This window comes from Pseudorasbora parva, chromosome 8 (genome assembly GCF_024679245.1).
Source record: "Pseudorasbora parva isolate DD20220531a chromosome 8, ASM2467924v1, whole genome shotgun sequence".
NCBI lineage: Eukaryota > Metazoa > Chordata > Actinopteri > Cypriniformes > Gobionidae > Pseudorasbora > Pseudorasbora parva.
The window spans coordinates 29,383,847-29,405,981 of record NC_090179.1 but is presented as its reverse complement, the minus strand read 5'-3'; the positions used below and the strand labels follow the sequence as shown (position 1 = coordinate 29,405,981).

The window sequence follows — 22,135 nt, the reverse complement described above, 5'->3', positions numbered from 1 at the left end:
CTGACAGACATAACTGTAGTGGCATAAATACTTCTGTGATTTTTTTTGTTAAACTGGAGTCTTCATTAAGGTCACATATATTCATTACAACACCCAATTCACAGATTACTGCAGAAACCATCTGAGGATTAAGACCGTCCTCCTCCACATATTCCTTGGAAGGTCTAATGTCTGTTCTGGTTGACTTAATGAGTGGTTTAGCACTTGAGGGTTCAGTTACTGGTCAGCTCTGACGCAGAGGGCCAGGATGAACCCACGGGTCAACCAGCACCCCCTTCAGCGGGGCCCTTGCAAATCGTCAATCCATCAAAGATGTTACTGTGTATACTGTATGAATGGGCAGTAAATGGGGAATGCTGAACGAGAGACCCATTTTGCAGGACAGTTGACTAGCTAAGTGACCTTAGTAGCGGGAATTCTGGGAATTTTGAGATATGACATGTGGTTTACATTAGTGCTCAGAGTGTTTTCGCAGTGTTCAGCGCACAGGCCTGTCAGAAGGCATACTGGGAGGATGACACACTGAGCTGAGATGGAAAAATAACTGAAATCACACTCAACAGTTGTGTCTTTTATTGATGTCTAGCATATTGATGTCTGTAAATTGTACTTAGATTTTTAAGTATATAATAGTGCTTATTGTTTATTAAGCAGAATTGGCTGATTTGTATTTTGTACTTTTTTGTAGGCCTATATACTCTCTTGTAATTTTGAATTGAGAAATCAACTTTCCCTTGAGCATTTGATATATAAAAGGTCATGGTAATATAAGAACATTATGTAAGTTTCCGAGCTGAAAACTTCCTTGTTAGTAAAAGAAAAGCTTTTATATACACCAGGCCCAGAAAATGAGGCTCTCAAATCAATGACGTATTAGAAGGGGGAAACGCAGCCTCTATGTGTACACTTCTTCAGTAGCCCCGTCCAACGACTCGTGCAGCTACACCATAGGCCGTAAAAAAATATGAACGACTCGACATCATCGATTTACGCTTGCCCGAGTTGAAGCTTTCAGGCGGCCTGCAAGGCGCTGACATCTTGGGACCGAGTCTGCGCAGTAGCGATTTCAGGACCGGAGTTGCGCAGTAAAGAGCAGGAAGTAGAGGAAGTACTGCTGCGATATCAAAAGCCTGCCCACACTCTCGGTGCAGAACAATTAATTATGTTGGTGTGAAATAAACAGTTATGGAAATGTAGAAATTAAAGCTAAAGCTCCAATCTGCTCCCAAAAATCCTGAAAAAAGTCTGTTAGTGCCTCAGTGACAACTTCACTCAGAGAAGCCGTCAGTCTCAGCTGTCAATCATGACGTCACACCCCCCGTTTTTATAGCATCAAATAACTAATTAAAACTAAACTTATTTTAAAAACGAACACTTGAAATGAAATCATTGTGATGATAACTGCCTTCAATGACATGAGGAAGGGGAAGAAATTTTTCTTTGGGGAAGAAATATTTGAAGTGTAATTTTAATGTTTAGTTTGCCTCGCGTCCATTAGAAAACACTGAGGGGCGACTATACTGGGACCGGTCACCGGGGGGTGATCGAGGTGCGAAAGCTTCAGTATCTGAGAGGGATACTGCAGGCCTGAGCTAAACGAGCAATAAACACGCCTAGGATAGCAAGATAATCGTTTGTAAACAAGACACAGGCCGACACTGGATTTGCAGACATATTGAGATTAAAACACAATGCTGTGCCTTCTATATTGGATATGACAGGAATGGTGCAGCACACTTTTGTGAGTAAAACATGTTTTATATGCAATATTTTTGCATTGTTACAGATCGTATTGATTATGTGTACGTGTCTAACAGAGCATACCAGAACGCTGTCACAGGCTGGAGAATCCCTTATTTGTTGGTTCATTGCGATTCGGGTTCAGTCAGACTCCCAGAGCTCGCAAGGTAAATCTTAAATGATGAAAAAACATTCACTTCTTGATCTCCGTTGTGTTTGAAGAGCGTACGCGTGTGTGATTCGCACTTATATCCACCGATCAGGCAGGTCAAGTAATAAAACATAAATAAATCACAGGTGGATGAGAGATAAATCATTGTGTTTGTTTGATAAAGATGTTTTGAGACTGAGCCCTTTCAGAGAATTATCTTATTCATTCTTCTCCAATCCTAGCCGTGGCCGTTTACTTCTAAGTTTTCAGTGCAGCGTGCCCATTAAAACCCAGCATTTTGGAAAGAGCCTCAAAACCAGTGTAGAAAATAGCCTATTACTTATTAGTTAGAAAACGTCATAAGTTGACCTCAGACAACAGTTTAAATAAAATCCAGTTCATGACACTTTTGACTTTTGACTGTTCATAACTTATTATATAATATTATATAATAGTTAATTCATTCTATAAATTAAAATGATCAACTATTAGTGGAAACTAGGCTAGCTTTAACTTGCTAATTCAATAAATGCTACCCTGCATTAGCATAACAAAGCCCCCAGCCCCAAACAATATATAATACTTTGAGCATTTACTCTCCCTTTTGAATATCATGCTGGGAAATATAAATCCCATTCCAGGGTCCGGAATGACATTGTCATGTATATACATTCAATTTTAAATGTCTGTGGGGGAGCTATGATGTCATATGTGGTACCATTTGAAAGCTTAGAGTCTCTACTTTCTGGTACTTTCTTAGATATGCATCACTTTGGCATTTGTTTTAGACAAAGTAATGTATTTACACTAAATTACTCTCGTACCATTTCCGCCTGGATTTGGCCTACCCAAATTGAAAAACTTCCCATACACACATACAGTGGTCCAAGTTCAAAATGTTAGTGTCATTTTACAGGAAACCCTTTGAAGTTACTTAAAACACTGCTACAAGTCATAAACATGTAAGTATATGTTGTCTAATAACCCCCCCAAAAATAAGGCACATTTTTTTTTTTTTTTATAAATTCATTTTTGAAAGTGTGTAACTCAGGCCCTGTGTGCTCTAGCACCCTGCTAACAGTTTAGGATGTTTCCACCATGTATAATTAATGACACTGGAATATTGCATTTATATCACTCATATCACTGTATATGGTGGGGGGAGGGGTGCAGAGGGGGGTAGCAGGGGAGGGGGGAAAGGGGGAAAATGGGGGTCCTCCCTTCAGACCCATTTGAGTAAATCTTTTTGATTTGGGTAGGCCAAATCCAGGCAGAAATCCCAAAAATGGTCCTGGAGTTTAAGCAGTTTGTCTAAATAAAAAGAAACAAATTCATAAAACTCAAAACAACTAAAAAAATCATATTACTTACAGTGCCAGTTTTGTGAATAGAGGAAAGAAAAATAAAGTTGTAAATATTTAAAGTTATTTGATTAAACTCATTTGTTCATTTGAGTTGGCTCTACTCAAACCAATGCATTATTGTGAGCATTAGGGTTTGTGTGTACAGATAAATTAAACTGCAACTGGAGTTCGAAAGCAGGAAGTATGTTTTAAAAGCCTGCATGCCATAAACACAAATGGACAGAATTTAACTAAATTAATTTGTCACAGACACAGTTCATGATCCCATTCCTGTTTAGTCTCTGTTCCTCACAAGGACATATTGCTGCTATAGTGTGGGCAGTGAATGCAATAAAAGATAAGAAAACAATACAAAGAACTTGAATAGAACAAAAAGAGACAAATAAAATATTTACATATTTATCTTTAGGCGAGTCTGAAATAGTTTAGCACTTCAGTTTCATTGACATGTCACAAAAATTGGTGTGATTTACTAAAGCAATTTAAGGAGAGCAGACCTGGGAAAAGGCACAGCTCAGCAGGAAAAGAAATAAACAGACCATATGACCCATTTAGTGCAGAGTTCCCAGAGGGCCGAGGGGCTGCTGTGGGAACTCAGCACAGACTTTGTTTGAATTCACTGTAGTAATTATAATTAAGCAGCTCTTTCACACTCAGACACACATATGTTGAGTTGGAACTGAAAGTTGCTTTCTTGTTATAACCAAATATATGCATCAATTGTTAATGATGGTGCAACTGTCCATATCCATATACGTCATGTGACAAGAAACCACAGTGGACCCCTTTTAGAACCTCATGACTGGGTTGTTTATTAAAGGGTCCCTTATGGTTTTTCAAATATTCCCTTTCATGCAGTGTGTAATATAGTTATTTGTGAATGCAGTTTTGTGTCTTATGTTGTACAAGTTTCTGGCCAACTCACATTATTACTATCTTACTGAAATACTTCTGCTAAGAAGCCATGGGCCACTATTACCTAAAACTGTGTCCATTCATGCAGATCATCTGTCATATTTACTACATTGAGTAATGATAAAGGATGGAGCAAGATTTATTTTACAAACATTTATATTACATCCAGTGCCGCCGCTCCCACCACGTGCAGTTCATGCATATGCATCGCAATAAATTAGAAATATATCGGTTTGTTGGTGGACATGCTCTTGTTAATGCTGATGGTGAGGAATTAGAGCTGCAACATCTCATAATGTACAACAAACTGAGTAGTGTATCACCGAGAAATGTCCTGCAAAGTCATTCTTGTAAGGTTCGGGTTGAACAGTTCTTCCAATGTTTCATCATCGGACTTGTGATGATATGGTAAAATCGTCGTCATTGTTACAGTCTTTACTGTGTGTACAATCGCTAAGCCTCCGGAGCTGAAGTTCAGTTATGGTAATGGGAAGTTTAACTTCTGAGATGCGCTGTAAGCAGTAATCATAACAGCCTAGGTCATCTGGGCAATCAGAGCAGAGCAGGCTCTTGGAAAGGAGGGATTGAGAGAGACTGATTCATCCGGCGAGTTGCTTGAGAATCATTGAAAAATGTGGTGATATGAGAATTGTGTTCACCTTGTATATATTTTCACCTTTAAAATTTAAAATTATAATTGAAAAATGTGGGTATTTATTATATTTTAGCGCATTTTAATTGGTTACAGGGCTTCACATTAAATCAACCAAACCAAAATGTTCTTTTACAGTAATCTTGCTGTGAAGCATGCCTATGCCACATTAAATGGCTTAGTTAAAAAGGTGCAATGACGGTAGTTAAACAGCATTTTTTTTTTTTTTGCCTTTTTTTAAGCAAAAGACTTTGAATATTCCATGCTATTTCTGTCACAACCAGAATATTATTTTACATACCATTCTATTTTAATATGTTATTTCCCCTTTATCCACACCAGTGGAATAGGAAGAAAGTGTTTTGAGTGAAAAAGGAAGGCTCCACTCATTGACTGATTGAATTTCCCCATCTGTTTTTTTTCCAAAGGAAGCCAGTTTTGTTTTTGAGGTCTCTTAAGCTGACATCTCGTTCCTGCTCCAGTCCCGGACTCAGATCTGTCTTCCCAAGAAAAACGAGCGCTGGGTGGAATTCCTCAAAGAGGACCGGAAATAGGGTGGAGGGACCAAAGAAAAGGTTGTAGTGACCACACGGGAATCGCAAACACGATGGCTAGAAATTTGGCATGAAGTTTAGAACGACTTAATCTCCTAAACAGTTCTCGATTGGCAGCAGGGCTTCCAGTCAAAGTAAAACTAAAAATAGGCTCACAGTAAAATGTTTTAATCGGTAGTCTGACAGTAAAAGTGAGGCTTTGTTAGCTGTGAATTAAATGCCAAAGACCTTAACTTTAATTGTACATTTAAAATATAAAAAATGTATACAAGAAATTAAAACTAGGCTACTTGTAAAATTTGTTTTATGGTTAATTTAAGAGACACTATTTACCCAAGCCTATTCTAAATGTAGTTGTTGCCTTAAGAGGATTGGTGATTTAAAAAAAATCTAATTTATCGTTCAACTTTTCTATTTTCATTCAGTGTTGAAGGTACATCCGTGACAAGTAGCTGTAGTTTTGAAAAAAGAAAAAAGAGAAAAGCTTTGCATTCAATTTAAAACAACGGAGCTGGGCTAAAATAAGCTTCTTTATAAGAACATTGTGCAAATTTAGCCTCTGTTTAATCAAGGCCTGTTTCCCCTGCCAAAGAAAATCAACACTCTTGCCACTCTAGTTATAAAAAAAAACAGCAGGGTGTGGTGGTGCCCTCTGCCCTGTATAGAAATGTGTTTATAACGGTCTAAATGTAAAACATAGCCAAAAGGGATCTTTTCTGGGGTTTTTCATTTAGGGAGGTCATTTAACCAAAAACAGAGCAAATTACACTGTTCAAAACAAATGTACACTGTCTTAAGATGACTGAAAATTCTTCTCAGGTGACATTATTGATGAGCTGGTCTTTGAAGTGCCACAAAAATTAACCTACTTGACATTTAAAAGGATAGTACATCCAAAAATGAAAATTCTGTCATTATTTACTTACCCTTGCGTCATTATGGCATTTTCCCTTCTTCTGTGGTACATAAAATATATTTGGAGAATTTTTTCTTGTCTTGTCAATATTGTCAAAACCAATATTATGGCCACCGAAACGGTTTGGTAACCATCGTTGTCTTTTTGTGTTCTGCAGAATATACAGAATACTGTGTATGTGACAAATAAATAAAACTCTCTACTTCTTACAAGTTTGGAACAACATCTCTTTTCTTTTTTTTGCAAACTAACCCATTTGCCATTTCTTTTCAAAAGCATACCCACAGTCAGAGTTAATGTTGAAGACCTGGAATCTAGAGGAAATGAGTCAGATCAAGCTCACACACAGAAGGAGGAAAGAATCAAACAAGATACAACCACCACCGTTGATACAACTATTGTTTGAGGTCCTGCTAGATTTAAATCTGGTATTGCCTTTATTAAATACATCACAATTTCACCTACAATGAATGGTTACAAAATGTTACCTTTAGTCAAATATGGACACTTCAATTTACAAAGCTGTCATTTTGCAGAGAGGCAACCCAAAAACAAAAACCCAGATACTTCAGAGCAGTCAATGAGACATACCACATTTCAGGGAAAGAGTGACAGAGCTGTAAGAACAAAAGAAAGACATGATATATTTTCCATCAACATCAGCTGTTGAGCAATTCAAGTTAATTTACAAACCAAATGTGATTATGCACTATACACATGTATTTTATATATATATATATATATATATATATATATTCATAAAATGGTTCAATTTGACAGCCACATTACAAAGAAGAAAAAAAAATAGCAGACCGCTTAAGTATAAAAAATAAATTAAAATGATCTCACATGTGACAAACACGTACAACAGTAGGTCTTATCTGTGGAGTGGCATCAACAGACTAAACACAAATTTGAAACAATAGGAATATAAGGGGCATCCATACAGACATGAAAAAGGAGCTAACTAGTCTAAGCAGAGGAAATATAGCTAAAATGTATTAAAAGGATCTAAACCACTGGTGGGAAGCAAATGAAAAGTGACGATGAGCAACAGGAACTAGTTCAGTTCCACCACAGGAGGCAGAGGGAGTGGCAGTAAATGAAGTCTCCCTGCTGCCAGGTGGAGTAAGTCAGTCATTAAACTTAAGTAGGATGATGTAGCGGGGTTATTGGGTCATAATCCAACAAACCTGTTTGGTGTAGGCTAAGGAAAATGTTTGTCTCTTACAATGCCAAAATTAATGTAATTCAGTGTCTCTTGATGTACAAACCCATTGAGGTCCTTAAAATGAACATTTATTTAAACGTTTCTTATTTGGTTTTTAAAATAGACATTTAGTTTTCATCTTTCCCTCACAAGTACAGACTTAATCCCTTCCAATCCCAACCGTCCAATAGAAATATATATATGTGAATACTGTTGTGTGTAACCTGGCAGGGGTGAATATCTTTATATATCAGGTATCAGTGAAGCTGCACACCTAAAAGTCCTAAAGCAGCTCACAACTGCACAGTAGTTCACTGGCAAAATGGTGATGCTGTGGGGTCAAAGCCTTTGAAAACGTCCTTTAGAGAGGCATTGTCCTGTTCAGCCGTGTCAGGCTGGGCTGGGCTATTGCCGCCAAACGGGCTGCCGGTGCCGCTTGGTTTGTTGACCTGCTTTACCATGGTGAACAGTGTGGACACAGGGAGATTGTGGACCCCTGCTGGCTGCTCTGCAGAACCAGCAGGACACTGACCAACTGTGGATGGACCACCTGTAGCAGGGGCCCCTGTGGCAGTCCCTGCATTGGGTGAAGGTGAAGGTTTGGGTCGAGGTCGATTGTAGCTGTTGTAGCGATCTGTAGTCTGCTCCGTCGAGCTCTTCTCTGGTTCCGGCTGGTCCAGTGCAGACTTGCGCACAAACAACGGCTCTTTAGATTTGGGCTTGGCTGAGGCTGCTGTACTTTCGCTTGACTTTGGTTCAGGGGGAGGGCTAGTGTTTCTAGTTGCCCCTGAACCCTCTGCCTTGTCTGAGCCCTGAGTCCGAGGATCGTACAAACTGATGCCACTCAGCACGTTGCTGCTGCTGCTGCTGCCACCACTACTACTTCCACTGCCAGATCCCACTCCTCTAACCGACCCCCCTGCCGATAACAGCCGAGGGTCATAGGGTGCGATAGCGGGGCTGGTGGAAGGTGGTGATAAGGAGGCAGCTGGGGGAGATCCTTGAGGAGCAGGTGGCTCCAAAGTGGACTTAAGGGCAGATTTCTGTGGCTGGAGTCGGGGGTCAGCAGGGGCTTTTCGTGCCATGCGAGGGTCAACAGGCTTCTCGGCAGAGATGGACGGAGGTGAAGAGATTCCCGTAGAAGCAACTTGAGTGGGGCTGGATGAAGTGGCGTTGACAGTTTTGAGGATGCGGGAGAGCAGCTCAAAGTCTGGAAGGGAAGAGGAGGACTGATTCGACTGCTCAGCAGGAGGAGCAGTAGGAGGAAGAGAAGCGGAGTGGTGCTGGGGCTGGGTGCGAGACAGACGAGGATCCATGGCAGTAACTGGAGGGATGCCAGGGGGCAGAGGGAGTAAGTCTTGTTTGGGAATGGGAATAGGGATGAGGTCTTCAGGACTCCAAAGCACCGCCTTAGAAAATGAAGGCTTGTTCAGCACTACATCCTTTTTGATGTGGCTGAACTGCTGTAGTTGGGAGCGGGGATCACGCAAAGCCATGCCCATTAAAGGATCGAGAGGGATGGGCACGGGCTTGTCCCTAAGCATCCTCTCACCTTCTTCTTCCTCATTACTGGCTGGGGCGGTCAACGGAGGGGGTTTGTACACAAGCGGGGGCTCAGGTTTAGGGGCATGGGTGACTACATGCCGGGCAAGTCGGGGGTCTGAAGGGGTAGGAGATAGGGAAGATGAAGCACTGGCCTCGGGTGCCTGAGAGTCTGTGTTCCGGGACAAACGTGGGTCTCGTGCCAGCCGGGGGTCTGCTGGTCTGCTGGGTGCCAGTGCGGGCTGAGACTTTTGTAGACGAGGGTCACTGGGCGCTCCATCCTGCTTGGCAGGGCCTTGGGTCTGGGTTTGTTGGCGTAAGGTTTTGAGAATGGAAGTGACACTGCCACCACCATCCTCATCTTCACTGGAATACCAGTTTGCTGAATCTCCTGTAAGAAAAAGGAAGTGCACAGATTTAGAGCTCAATCTCAAGGCTTGAAATTTGATGATTTTGGTGGCAAATGCTCCTAAAATTTAATCTGTGCAACCTCAAAATATTTTACATTTGTGCAAGTACAAATAGTTGTTGAGGTGCTACTTGTTTTAATTTCTCTTGATTTTTTTGCTAATTACTGCACAGTATGTGCCTGCTGTGAGACCATGACCAGTCCACCGTTCTATCACACAACTTTTTTAAGTTGGGAGCACCAATGCTTAAAGTAAATAAGTTTCAAGCCCTGAATCTGATTTTCCTTTGCTGAAAGCCTCATTTGAAAATATCAGCCTCTGTTAGTTTCAGTAGACTTAGTGCAATAAAGCACCATCTAGTGGAGGGACAAGATATTATTGTGGTAAGATTGCACAACTCCAGGCCAGAGGATGTTTACAGTATTATAAAGTCCTGGGCAGGGTCAAGCTCTGCGCAGAGTCCTTGAGATGTTTCGTTCCCAGAAATAGCCTTGGCAACATATACATTTGAAGTCAGCATTTTGAAAACCTCAGCTATTTGTATGACAAAAAACGCTTCCTTGTTTTTACTTGGGAACATTCCTGTATAAAAGTTATGTATGTTGTTTTAACAAAACATATGTTGTATGATATTGTATTGAATATTGCCAGCGCAAGTAATGAAGTTGTGCAGTAGTACCTTCATTCTCCCTCTCAGTTCCTCCTCCTTCAGCCAGTCTCTTGGCTCTCTCCTCATCTTCTTGCTGTTTCTGCTGGAGTCTCATAAACAGCACACGCTGTGCTGGGGGCAGGAAATCTGGCACTGCCATCCCAGGCTGATTAGTTGGGCCTACATTAGATGCACCCTCTATACTTCCAGAGTTCTGGTTCCCAGGTGACTGATCATTGAAATTTCCACCAACTACCCCTTGAAAGCTGTCACCTGTACAGAAGGCAAAGAATGAGGCTGAATACTAATGTTTTAGAAATACAGCAGAGTAAGACAGTAAAGCAGCTCACAGCCGCTCAAGTGGTAGAGCATAGTGCTAGCAACAACAAGGTCATTGGTTCGACTCTCAGGGAATGCATGTACTGATCAAATTTAAAATAATTTGTATAATAAACTTCTAACAAATGCTTAAATGCAACTGCCTTTTGTATATTGCTTTTGCATGCTCCGAATTTCAAAACCAAAGTTACAATACAATATGAATTTACCATCTCTTCCAGCTCCATCTATTGACATGACTTGCTGCTGTTGGTGGTAGAAGTTATCATAGAAGTTGTTACCAGACGATCCACCACCTGGAGGCATCATGCCCGGGTTTGGTGGGCCTTCTCCCTGGCCAAAATTTTGCATCATTGGCGGACCTGATGGAGGGCCTTGATTCATGTTAGATGGGCCCATAGGAGGCATATCATGAGGACCGCCTGGAACCATGTGCCCAGGTGGGGGGGCACCAGGAAAGCGAGGTGGAGGTGCACCCGGGGGCCCTGCTGGAGGGCCTTGAGGTCCTGCAGCACCTGCAGTAGCATTGCCAGGACCTGGTCCTCTGTAAAAGAGTGCATCTGTGTAAGTATATTCTTTATGTGGCTAGTAAGTTAACCAAAATGACTTGATAGAAAAGATAGCTAACCTGACACCCAGTTTTTGTGCTAGCTGTCCCGTGGGCTTCACACAATCTCAAACAAAGAGGGAATCTTTTTCCCGGCATTTCCTCCACAACCAGGTGGTGGACCCATTGGTGACGGAGGAGGACCGTTGGGGTTTAGTGGCCCTTGAAAGGTGCCTCCATCTGGGCAGGGGGGAGGAGGGCCTGGGCAGGGCCCAACTCCAGGACCCGGACCAGGACCTGGGCCAACACCAGGGCCTGGAGCTGGTGGACCACTTGGAGGCATATTACCATGTGGGGCAACAGGCATTCCAAATTCCATAGGCGTGGAAGAATCCCCTGGAGAAGGTCTTGGTGGAGTTGGGAGAAGACCAACACCAGGGGGTGGTTTTGGAAGAGGGTTAATGCCTTGCTTTTTCAGTTCCTCAACCTCTTTCTCATCTTCTGCACCAGCTTCTGCATCCTCTGCCAGCATCTTCATCAGAAAAAAACATGTGATGTTAGTCCGAATGAACAGAAACAACAACGCTACAACTACATTATAATATCTGCGATAACCACCTTATCCAGCAGCTCTTGAGTATCTTCTGTTAGTGACTCATGAGAGAACATGCACTCCTCACCATTCACACAGTTCCCTGTGGTATGGAACAACTTGCAAGGGAAATCACGTACAGTGGAGTCAAGGAGTTATTTTGACACTTGTGGAAACACTTGCTTTTTTTAAAGAGTGCAATTCCTTATATAGATAAGAGTTTATAAGACAATAACCGCAAGCAAAATGACCAAAGGATATCATGCATGTAGGGACAGTTCTCTGCTCGAGCACAGAAGCCAGTGATGTAAAACTTGCAGAGTTCTTTCTTCTTAGGCAGCTCAATGTCATGGCTGAAGTTACAGTGGTCACCCTGATGATAAATTGACAGCATTAGTACATAAATAACTATTGTTTCAACAAGTCATATTTGATTTTACATAATATTAATGAATAGTCAGACATTTATTTAAACTTACAATACTTTATTTTAATACTCAGAAATAACAAGCACATCTAGATTGTTTCAAACTGTTTTATCTGCAACATCTTTCAATTTTGGATTACTGTTCTGCAACATCTTTCAAATTTGGATTACTGTTTACCCAAGTACAGCGGCCCTCAATATAGTATTTACAGATGGCTTTCCCCTTCTTGTCTGGCCCATGTTTCTCCTGCTCATGTCTCCTTGGGCCTCCAGAGCCATCCTTAAGTAGTCAGAGAACAAATAATTCAGATGCTAAATTATATTCCACTGATGAAACATGAACAAAGCGGATAATCTGAAGAACCGTCTTACCCCCATGTCCATTTCTCCATTGTTATCTTCATCAGGACCTTGGTCTCCTCCACGGCCCCTCCCTCGATTTCTCCCTCTGCCCCGGTTCATTCCTCGACCTCCTTTCCCTCTCCCGCGACCTCGTCCACCTTTTCCACCTACGGAAAACAAAAATAAGGTTAGAAATGACAAACACTAAAACTCAACATCTATTAATCAAGCAGAACTCACCCCGCCCTCTGTCCTTTGATTTTCTGTACTGGTTTAGTTCTTTTGAATAGTCATCATAGTCATCGTCTCCCATGTTCTCATAGTCATCATCTCCATACTGTCAAAGAAAACATGTTTTAGGGAAGTAAAATACAAACTGACTGATTTAATGCGTATAGCTTGCATAGTAATAACAGATTTGATCATCCCAGATATGAAATAGATCTGACCAGTCATTTATTTTCCAGTTATTCATGAAAATAATTTTAGATTTACACTTACAAAAATGCAATTTTAGCCCATTAAATACATTATAACTGAGCTATATTTTCTGTAGAATTTTTTTCTTTAGATTGTGTTAATTGTCTTTTTTTTAGGACTGGAAACCACAATATTAACATTCTCTTATATTTACAAGACTAAAAGAACAATGGATATGCTGTATAAGCTGGGTTTGGTGCTAAAAAACTTGAAAGAACTATGACCCACCTCAATTTCATCTCCATACATGCCATCACCATCATCATTCTCTCCTCCCATTTTGCCCCGTCCTCTCCCTCTGCCTCCTCCTCTACCACCACGTCCCCTCATTCCTCCTCTGCCTCGACCTCTCTGGTTCTTCATGCGGTTTTTGCCGCCTGTGTGACAGTAATACGGCTCAGCAGATGTAATCACACAGACAGAGACACACTGGTGTGAATTAACACACTTATTTGAGCCAAAGAAATGAAGTACGCAGACACTGAACATGTGATATTTGTCGTCACATGACATTGCAACTAAACAACAAACTCCACACATCTACCTGCTTATAATTAGAGATAATGTATAGCATTTTGTTTAGAGCTGCAACAACTAGTCAAAAAAAAAAAAAAATCGATAATAATCAACAATGAAAATCAAACTGAGTTCATATTTTTTTGTGCTTTTGTTTTTCATTCATCATTTTAATGTAGGGATTTAAACTGTCCTTTTGTGTACAAATTTTTTTTAGACATCATTTATAACAGATACACACTTATGAAAATAAACCATGGTTCTATTAGATAGTGAAACCATGTTTTTAGACACACTGATTACCATTTGTATAACCACACAAATACCATAGTTAAACTATGGATTGAAACAAAACTATGGCTCATTTATGGTTACCATGGAATAACTAAAATAAACCAGTTTTATTTATTAGTATTATTATTATCATCTTTTGTTTGTTTTATTCATTGTAAACCATGGTTCATTTTTCATGGTTCAAGAACATTTCACTATGTATGTTTTCAAAGAACTCAGCTGACTCGTTTGTTTGAAGTACAGTATTGGGCAGAATGGGGAACAGGGCTGCCAACGAATGCTCTGAATTCGAATATATCTTCAAATAGTTTAATAAAAAATGCTTTTCAAAGGTGAAAATTAATGTTCGAATTTCAAATAAAATTGGGAAAAAAGTGTGTGTGTGTGTGTGTGTGTGTGTGTGTGGGGGGGGGGTACACCCCTACACTGCGGTAGTAGAGGCGTGGCTGTCTGCTTTGCTAGCGTGCCTGAGGGTTTAGGGATAGGTCACTATAATAATACAGTATTGCCAAACATAATATTGCGATATTCACGTGTATCAATATTTTCTTACACCCCTAAACATTTGTTTTTTTAGAGGGAATATTCGAACGTCAATTTTAAGTAATTTTGACAATAATGGGGAATAATGTGTTATGTCAGGAAAAAAAGGGTTCTTTTATCCGATTAACTAGAAAAATGATCGGCCAACTAATTGATTATCAAAATAATCATTAGTTGCAGCCCTACTTCTGTTGATATGCATTCAGCCAAAACCATTCAAGCCAATTTATCTTATTTTTAAACTAACATTCACCTCTGCCACGTGGACCACCTCCAACCTCTTTGGCCTTACGGTACTGGTTTAATTCCTTGGTGAAATCATCATAGTCATCATCACCCATGTCCTCATCCTCTTCACCTTCATATGTTTCCTCCTCATAGTCATCATATCCGCCATAGCCCTGCTTGTCCATCTTCATATAGCCACCTTTCTTTGGCATGGGACCTCCATGACCAGAAGAAGCAGGAGGGTAACCTCCTTGAGACTACAAAATAAAGACTAGGTTAAAACCTAATCTGCTTTGCTGGCTAGTCTTATCTAGTTGTGATAGGAGTTGTGATAAAACTCATAGGAGTGTTACTTTAAAAAAATCAAATATAATGTTTTACTAATATAAATGTTATTTTAAAAGAGAACAAAAAAATATGTTCTACTCACAGTGGGAGGATACTGAGGGCTGTATTCCCTGTACTTCCTCTTTTCACTGGGACTGTAATCGGAGTCATCACTGTAGTCTGAGTGGTCATCGCTGGAGGATGCGTGACGCTGAAATACACACAAATACATTTAAAGAGATGATACAGATGATATAGACAACCGGTTACATGTTATTGGTCAGTAGGATTAAAAACAATATATTCAGCAAGGAAACTTTAAATTGATCAAATGTGACAATAAAAGACATGTATGTATGGCATTACAAATTTAAGAATCTGTTTAAAATCTGGTCCTACAACCTGATATAACATCACATGAAAAACTACTACTGTATACCCAAAGCGCTTTACATTCACAACAGGGGTCTCTCCTCAACCACCACCAGTGTGCAGCATCCACTTGGTATGATGCGACGGCAGCCACAAAACAATGGCCCCAGTGCGCTCACCACACACCAGCGATAGGTGGAGAGGAGAGAGGGTGATAGAGCCAATTCAGTGAATGGGGATTATTAGGAGGCCATAATGGACAGAGGCCAATGTAGGGAATTGGCCAGGACACCAGGGTTACACCCCTAGTCTTTACAAAAAGTGCCATGGAATTTTTAATGACCACAGAGAGTCAGAACCTCGGTTTAACGTCTCATCCGAAGAATGGTGCTTGATACGGTACAGTGTCCCCATCACTATACTGGGGTGTTAGGACCCACACAGACAACCACAGGGTGAGCACCCCCTTCTGGCCTCACTAAGGGTGTACTCACACTAGCCAGTTTGAACCGTGCCCGAGTGCGTTTGACCACCAAAGCGTGGTTTCGTTTGACTAGTGTGAGTGCTCCGAACCGTGCCCGGGCGCGGCTCGATTAGCCGGCCCTAACCCGCTTGGAAGAGGTGGGCCAGAGCACGGTTCAGCTGGACTCGGTTCGCATGCAGTGTGAGTGCTAACCGTGCTGGAGTCCGTAATCAAAGCTGCAAAGTCCTTGCTGCACTTCAGCTGGTACCTTGCAAAGCTCCTCATACGAGCAGCACGATTACGTGAACATTTTCGCGCCACTAAGGCGAAACATCTGTTTAACAACAGGCTGTGAGAGGGCTGTGGACCACCGTGGACCAAATTAACACAAAATTATCCACAAACAAAACAGAGCGATGGACTCCATTGTGTTCAGAGAGCGCCGCGCTTCCTGTTTATTCCGAAACCGTCACACCATAATGACGTAAGCGTGCTCTGGCACGAATGCATGTAAGTGCAGGCCAGAGGGGGAGTGGGGAGGAGGACATTCGTACTCGGGCCCAGTTCATGGCAACCGTGCCTAGTGTGAGTACACCCTAACACCTCTACCAGCAGCTACCTAGCTTTCCCAGTTGGTCTCCCATCCAGGTACTGACCAGGCTCAACCCTGCTTAGCTTCAGTGGGAAACCATTCTAAGGCTACAGGGTGATATGGCTGCTGGTATATTGTCTTTTGATGCTTTTGTTTAGTGGTCACTCCTAAGGCTCTGTGTTTCGTCAACACCTTTAAGGAAAAAGAAGATACAGCCATGTCTCCTGGGCTTCAATTTCCTACAAATGTCACAAAAGATTTATCTGTGAAAAAATGCTGTTCTTTCTTTTGAACTTTTTATTCATTAAGGAATCCTGAAAAAACATTTTACTGTTTCTACCAAAAATATTTAGTACAATATTACTGGTTAAACCTGCTGATGTAAACTAGATTTATTTTGTTTAAAGGGTTAGTTCAACCAAAAATGAAAATTATTTATTGATTAATTCACCCTAAAGTCATCCTAGGTGTATATGACATTCTTCTTTCAGACGAATAAAATTATATAAGAGTTATAAGATAAATGTTCTTGCTCTTCAATTCTTTATAATGGCAGTAACTGTTGGGTCATTTTTGAAGCCCATAAAAGTGCATCTTTCTGTAAATAAAACTGTTCCACTTTGCTCCGGTGGTTAAAAAAGACCTTCTGAAGCAAAGCAATGCGTTTGTGTAAGAAAAATATCCATACTTAAAATTTTATAAAGTAAATTATCTTATTATTGCTTCCGGCGAATTGTCATCTGTATTCAACTTGCAGAAAATGTGTAATCTGACGACAATCGCACACAGTTAGGCTCGTCAGATGTGGCGTAAACATTCTAAACTGCCAGAGGTGTGGGCATCTGAAAGAAGAATGTCATATACACCTAGGATGGCTGGAGGGTGAGTAAATAATGGGCTAATTTTCATTTTTCGGTGAACTACCCCTTTAAGCAGCACAACTATTTTCAGCACTAATAATAATAATAAGAAATGTTTCTTAAGCAATGAATTAGCATTTTTCTCTTAAGGATCATGTGACACTAAATACTGGAGTAATGGCTGCTGATATTTCAGCTTTGCAATCACAGGAATAAATTATATTTTAAAATAAATAAAATAGAAAAGATATTTTAAATTGTAATGCAGTGCTTCTTTTAAGTATCAACAAAAATACTTACCTTGTGCTTAGATTTACGCTTTTTCTTGGCTCTCCTTTTTTCTTTTTCACGCTCTCTCTCCCTCTTCCTCTTTCTCCTGCGCCGATGTGACTTTTCATCATCCGATTCACTGGCATGACGTTCTTTGCTGTGGCGAGGTTTATCTTGGGGATCAGCTCCCTCACCACTGGGCACCTCTGCCTCTCCACCATCGTCCTCCAACTCACCTTCCTCCAGTTCCCCATCTTCTTGTCTGTTTGACATGGAAAACACAGAAAGAATATCACAACTCTGAACAGGACTACACTGGATAATATACATTTTTGACTCACTGTCATTCAAGAACTATGATGGTTAGTTTCACAAAAGCTACTGTTGTCTAAAGCTGTGCAGAACAGAACATCAACTCTATCGATTGCTCTTTAGGTGGACCTTCATTCTTGATTCTGACACGGCGACTTCTGCTGGTCTGGCTATTAACAATTCACACGTCTTTACAGTATTGGTAACTAAACAAATTGAGATGTCTTAACAGCATTTGATCTTCAAACTTTCTGACAGAGAGAGTATAACTGAAGATCTAGAGATCAATATGACTGCCAATCTATACGCAATACTAGGGCTGTGCAATATATGCAATACTGTTACTTATGGGACTTGCTTGATGTTAAAAAGAGTTATTCAGCGCAATAATTAGCAAAAAAACTTGCCGTCTCGCGCTATCTGACACACACCGAAAGTGAATGACACTGCTGGGACACTTTTAGAAGTTGTAGCAATGCTTTCTTTTCCCAGAAAGAATGTGAAACACAAATGGTTTAATTCTCAGTTTTTAAATAATTTTTAAAAATATAATTTAAATAGATTTTACAAACTAATTGCAATATCGTATCGCATATCGCATTAATTAACAAGATATTGCATATCGCATTTTTCTTCAATATCGCACAGCCCTACGCAACTATAATTTAGTTGCTTTAAGCATCACACCAGTGGTGTCAAATGTTCACGTGTGATACCAGACGAACTGCAATGCAAAGCTGTATGTGAGATATGATTCAAAAGGTAAATATTACGACAGAAATTAAACCAGCTACATCTACATAATGCTTATAATGTATCTCAGTCTCTTAAATTAGTACAAAAAAAGACAAATATTATCTATTACCAAGGTTAAACTGCTCATTTGTCACCTGCAGAGAACAACTCAAGAGTAATTTCAGAATTACTGTTATAGATTTAACACACACACACACACACACACACACACACACACACACACACACATATATATATATATATATATATATATAAACATATACACATATATATATATATATATATATATATATATATATATATATATATATATACACACACACACACACAGGACACCTGGTAAACACTTGTTACATTCAGGCAGGACTGCCCTTTAAAACTAAGATAAGGAGTTGCCACATAAAACATAGAAGAATTACTGCACTTTTAAATTGTGCCTTGACAAAACATTATCACCTAACCCCTAAACTTTGGCCTATAAAACCAACAGGTCTTTGCAAATTGCAATGCAAAGCTGTATGTGAGATACGATTCAAAAGATAAATAGTACCACAGAAGGCAAACCAGCCGACACATCTACATAATGCTTATAATATATCTCTCTTAAATTAGTACAAAAAAGCTTCACTTGCAACCGTTGGAGATAGTTTAATACTCACAATTATCTTATGATCAGTATCAAGTTAGTATGACGGTCCTTAATCCACACATTTCTCTAAACTTTATATTAGAAGACAAAACTTATTCTACTGAACTCTAAATCCTCCAAATACGTACATATTTTTCAGGATTTTTCCAAAGCTTTTTGACAATTACAATAAAGATAAAAACTTATCTCAATGGATTGATTGTGTACAAGGTCTTGCATTAAACTATGATAAACCCATGTCATATGCTCCTCTTAACATTTTCCTGAGTGAACCAATTGATGAATTATCACTGCATTTGCCCCCCCTCCTCCCCCGTCTCTATCAAAACTATCTCCAAAAGCATTTGTCATGCCGTGAATAAAAATGGACAAGCTTTTTACAAGAGTCTTGCTACTGAACGTGCTGAAGTGCCAAAACAATATGTTCAAACAAAAAACAGGCCACACGAGTATTATTTACTTGTCTAACATATTGCAAAAACTGGCAAAAGAAAGGGTGCCAATGTAACCATTGCTTAGTCATACATGGTGTTGAAAGGTAATCTTGGCAGATAGACAGCTCGAGAAGTACCTCTAATTTTACTTAAGAAAAGTTACTAACAAACCATGTTAGCTGTATCAAAGTAATACGATACAATATCATGCAAAGAAAAAACAAATGTGACTACAAAATAGTATAATATCCTTCAAATTTCTGGCAATGAACTGAAAATACTTACTGCGTGCAAAATATTAATTTATGCATAAATAATATTGATGGAAGGTGAGAGGTTGCATTTGGGGCATTTGCAGACAATGGTGGTAATGTTTAAGAACCTTTGTGTTTTGCTTAGACCTTGAATGCTTCTGAGACATTGGACAAAGCACTGGTTTATAAGGGAATGCATGTGCACATAAAGCAAATTAGCTTTCAACAAAACTAGAATATATTAAACCAGGGGAACTTGTTGTGGAACATTTAATAGATTATTTACAGTACGTTATATTTTGTTTTCTACTGATCTGACGTGGAAGGCTTAAGGGACAGTATTTAACCCATTAAGGACGCCAAAACAAAAAAAGCCATTAAAAATAAGTAAACAGATTTTTTTTGTTCCAATTAAAATGTCGTACTGTTACCACAATTCCTCATGTTAAATCAAAATTTATAATAGAAGTAAGAATAAAAATAAGTGATAAAATAGCTTTACAAACTAAATGTATTTAATAAAATAATAGAACACGCTAAATTACTATTTGAAAATATAGTGGTATGGATATGATTATATACTGCCTTTTGACGTTTAAATTAATTTTCAAAACATGCAAAACCCTAAAGAAATAAACATCTATTTAAGTTTATCAGTGACGTTTGGATGAAAATATGTGCGTAGCTCGTGACACTTAGCACACCCATGCTAAGTGCTAAACGGTGACAAATTAACATCGCCTATATTAAATAATAATATTACATTACGATAAACTGAATCGTACTGTATTCGATAACTACTTAAACGAATAGAAAGAATAGCTAATCAAGCGGTCACGTTATAATCCATGCTAGTCCGTGGCTATTCATTAGCTTCCGTTAGCCGTGTTTTTGTTACATTTTACTAAGTCCTCGGCTAACTGTTAGCTTTAGCTTTAGCTTTGTCCGGGCCTCCCGATGGTTAAATATACAAATTCCTTAATGCGTTACCGGGGATTATTTTACCACTTATCCGCTACATTACAGTACAATTTGCGCTTATCATCAAGATTTTAACTTTATATTAATAACCAAAATCTGGTTTCCTAGTTTTTTTGTCCGTCCGTTCTTTATCTGTGATGAAAACATTGAGTTACTGGAGCAATGTTTTGGCGTAGTGTGGCCCCTTGGTCTTCGATCACTTAAAAAGCTTCGAAAAGTGAATGAAAATGTAAATTTGATCATATTCTGATTGTTTTCCTGATTCGCTTTTGACCTTCCAGATTGCGCTGTTTAACGTTTCAAGATGGCGTTTCGTTACCTCTGTACGTTTCCCAGAAAAGGCGACTTTAATCCCTTTGAAAGAAAAAAAAGCAAATGCCCGTGCTTTTGTTTTTGGAAAAAAGCAAAGGACAAATCAATAGTTGGATAGAAATATGATGATATTACTCGACCTTTCGTCAGTGAGAAGGCTGTTGTGTTCGTGGTTGGCTGTTGGGGAGTTTGGATGGACAGTCATGCTTTCCACAGCCATTTCCTCTAACGTACTACATTCAGTGCAAAAAATCAACTGTCTTATGCGTTACTTGACTTTGATCTACTTGTTGATTGGCTTTAGGAAGAGATTCAGTTCATAGTAGTCAATTCCCCACTAACAGTTTAAAAGAGAAACAGGTTGAAAACGTTCCTGAGGTTCTCCGTCCTACAGTTGCGATGTGAAATGAAACTCATGCACTTAAAATGGCGACGCTTCTTCTCCGAGGAGAATGGGCGGGCTTATGTGACGTGACGTCGTCTGTCACGGAAATGACCGATCGGGTCGTGAAGACCATAGATGGTGAAGACATTTTTGGTCGTATAAATAGGATTTTTTTATTTTATTTTTTATTCCAGATTATTCAATATCAAATTTAAATAATCCACTTGTTATTGAGAGGGAAAATAATTTATTTCAGTTTCTTGATTTCTGGTTGTGTGTGTTTGTTTAACATGTTAATAAAGGTAAATAAGTTTAATATATTAGTAGTATTATTAATATGAATTATTGTAATAATAACCACCATTGAAATAATTTACATCATTATGGCATGGTTAAGTTTGGTAAATTTGAAGCCCACAGTGCCTATATATGACGCCATCAAATGTTCCTGAAATATAAATTATGTACAGTCTAGGTACAAAAAACTATGCTGAATATTCGGTAACATGAATAGTATTTTAAAACTGATTTAAAAAGAAAACTTCATCAAATTATTATTATTATTTAAATAAAATACTTATTGTAGGCCTATATTAAGCATTCACCAAGGAAATAATCATTTAATGATATAAACAGTGATGTACACGCCAATAAACATATTTGTTACATGTTTTATCTCTCAAGTTTACTACTAGGCCCTCATTACTATTTTGTAGTTGCTTACAAATAAAAACGAAACTTAATTCTTTCAGTTTGA

At 39.3% G+C, this 22,135-nt stretch overlaps 1 protein-coding gene across 1 annotated transcript; it reads right to left on the bottom strand.

Moving 5' to 3' along the window:
• Positions 1 to 7,037: 7,037 nt before the first annotated feature.
• Positions 7,038 to 21,419, bottom strand: zc3h4 (zinc finger CCCH-type containing 4). The gene is given in 15 exon segments (XM_067450691.1): positions 7,038 to 9,435; positions 10,134 to 10,376; positions 10,652 to 10,986; positions 11,071 to 11,113; positions 11,116 to 11,521; positions 11,608 to 11,717; positions 11,843 to 11,954; positions 12,187 to 12,288; positions 12,381 to 12,517; positions 12,591 to 12,687; positions 13,059 to 13,207; positions 14,437 to 14,668; positions 14,842 to 14,949; positions 17,326 to 17,557; positions 21,134 to 21,419. Coding segments are annotated over 15 exon segments (4,008 nt in total). The 5' UTR covers positions 21,214 to 21,419; the 3' UTR covers positions 7,038 to 7,813.
• Between the last annotated feature and the right edge of the window lie 716 nt (positions 21,420 to 22,135).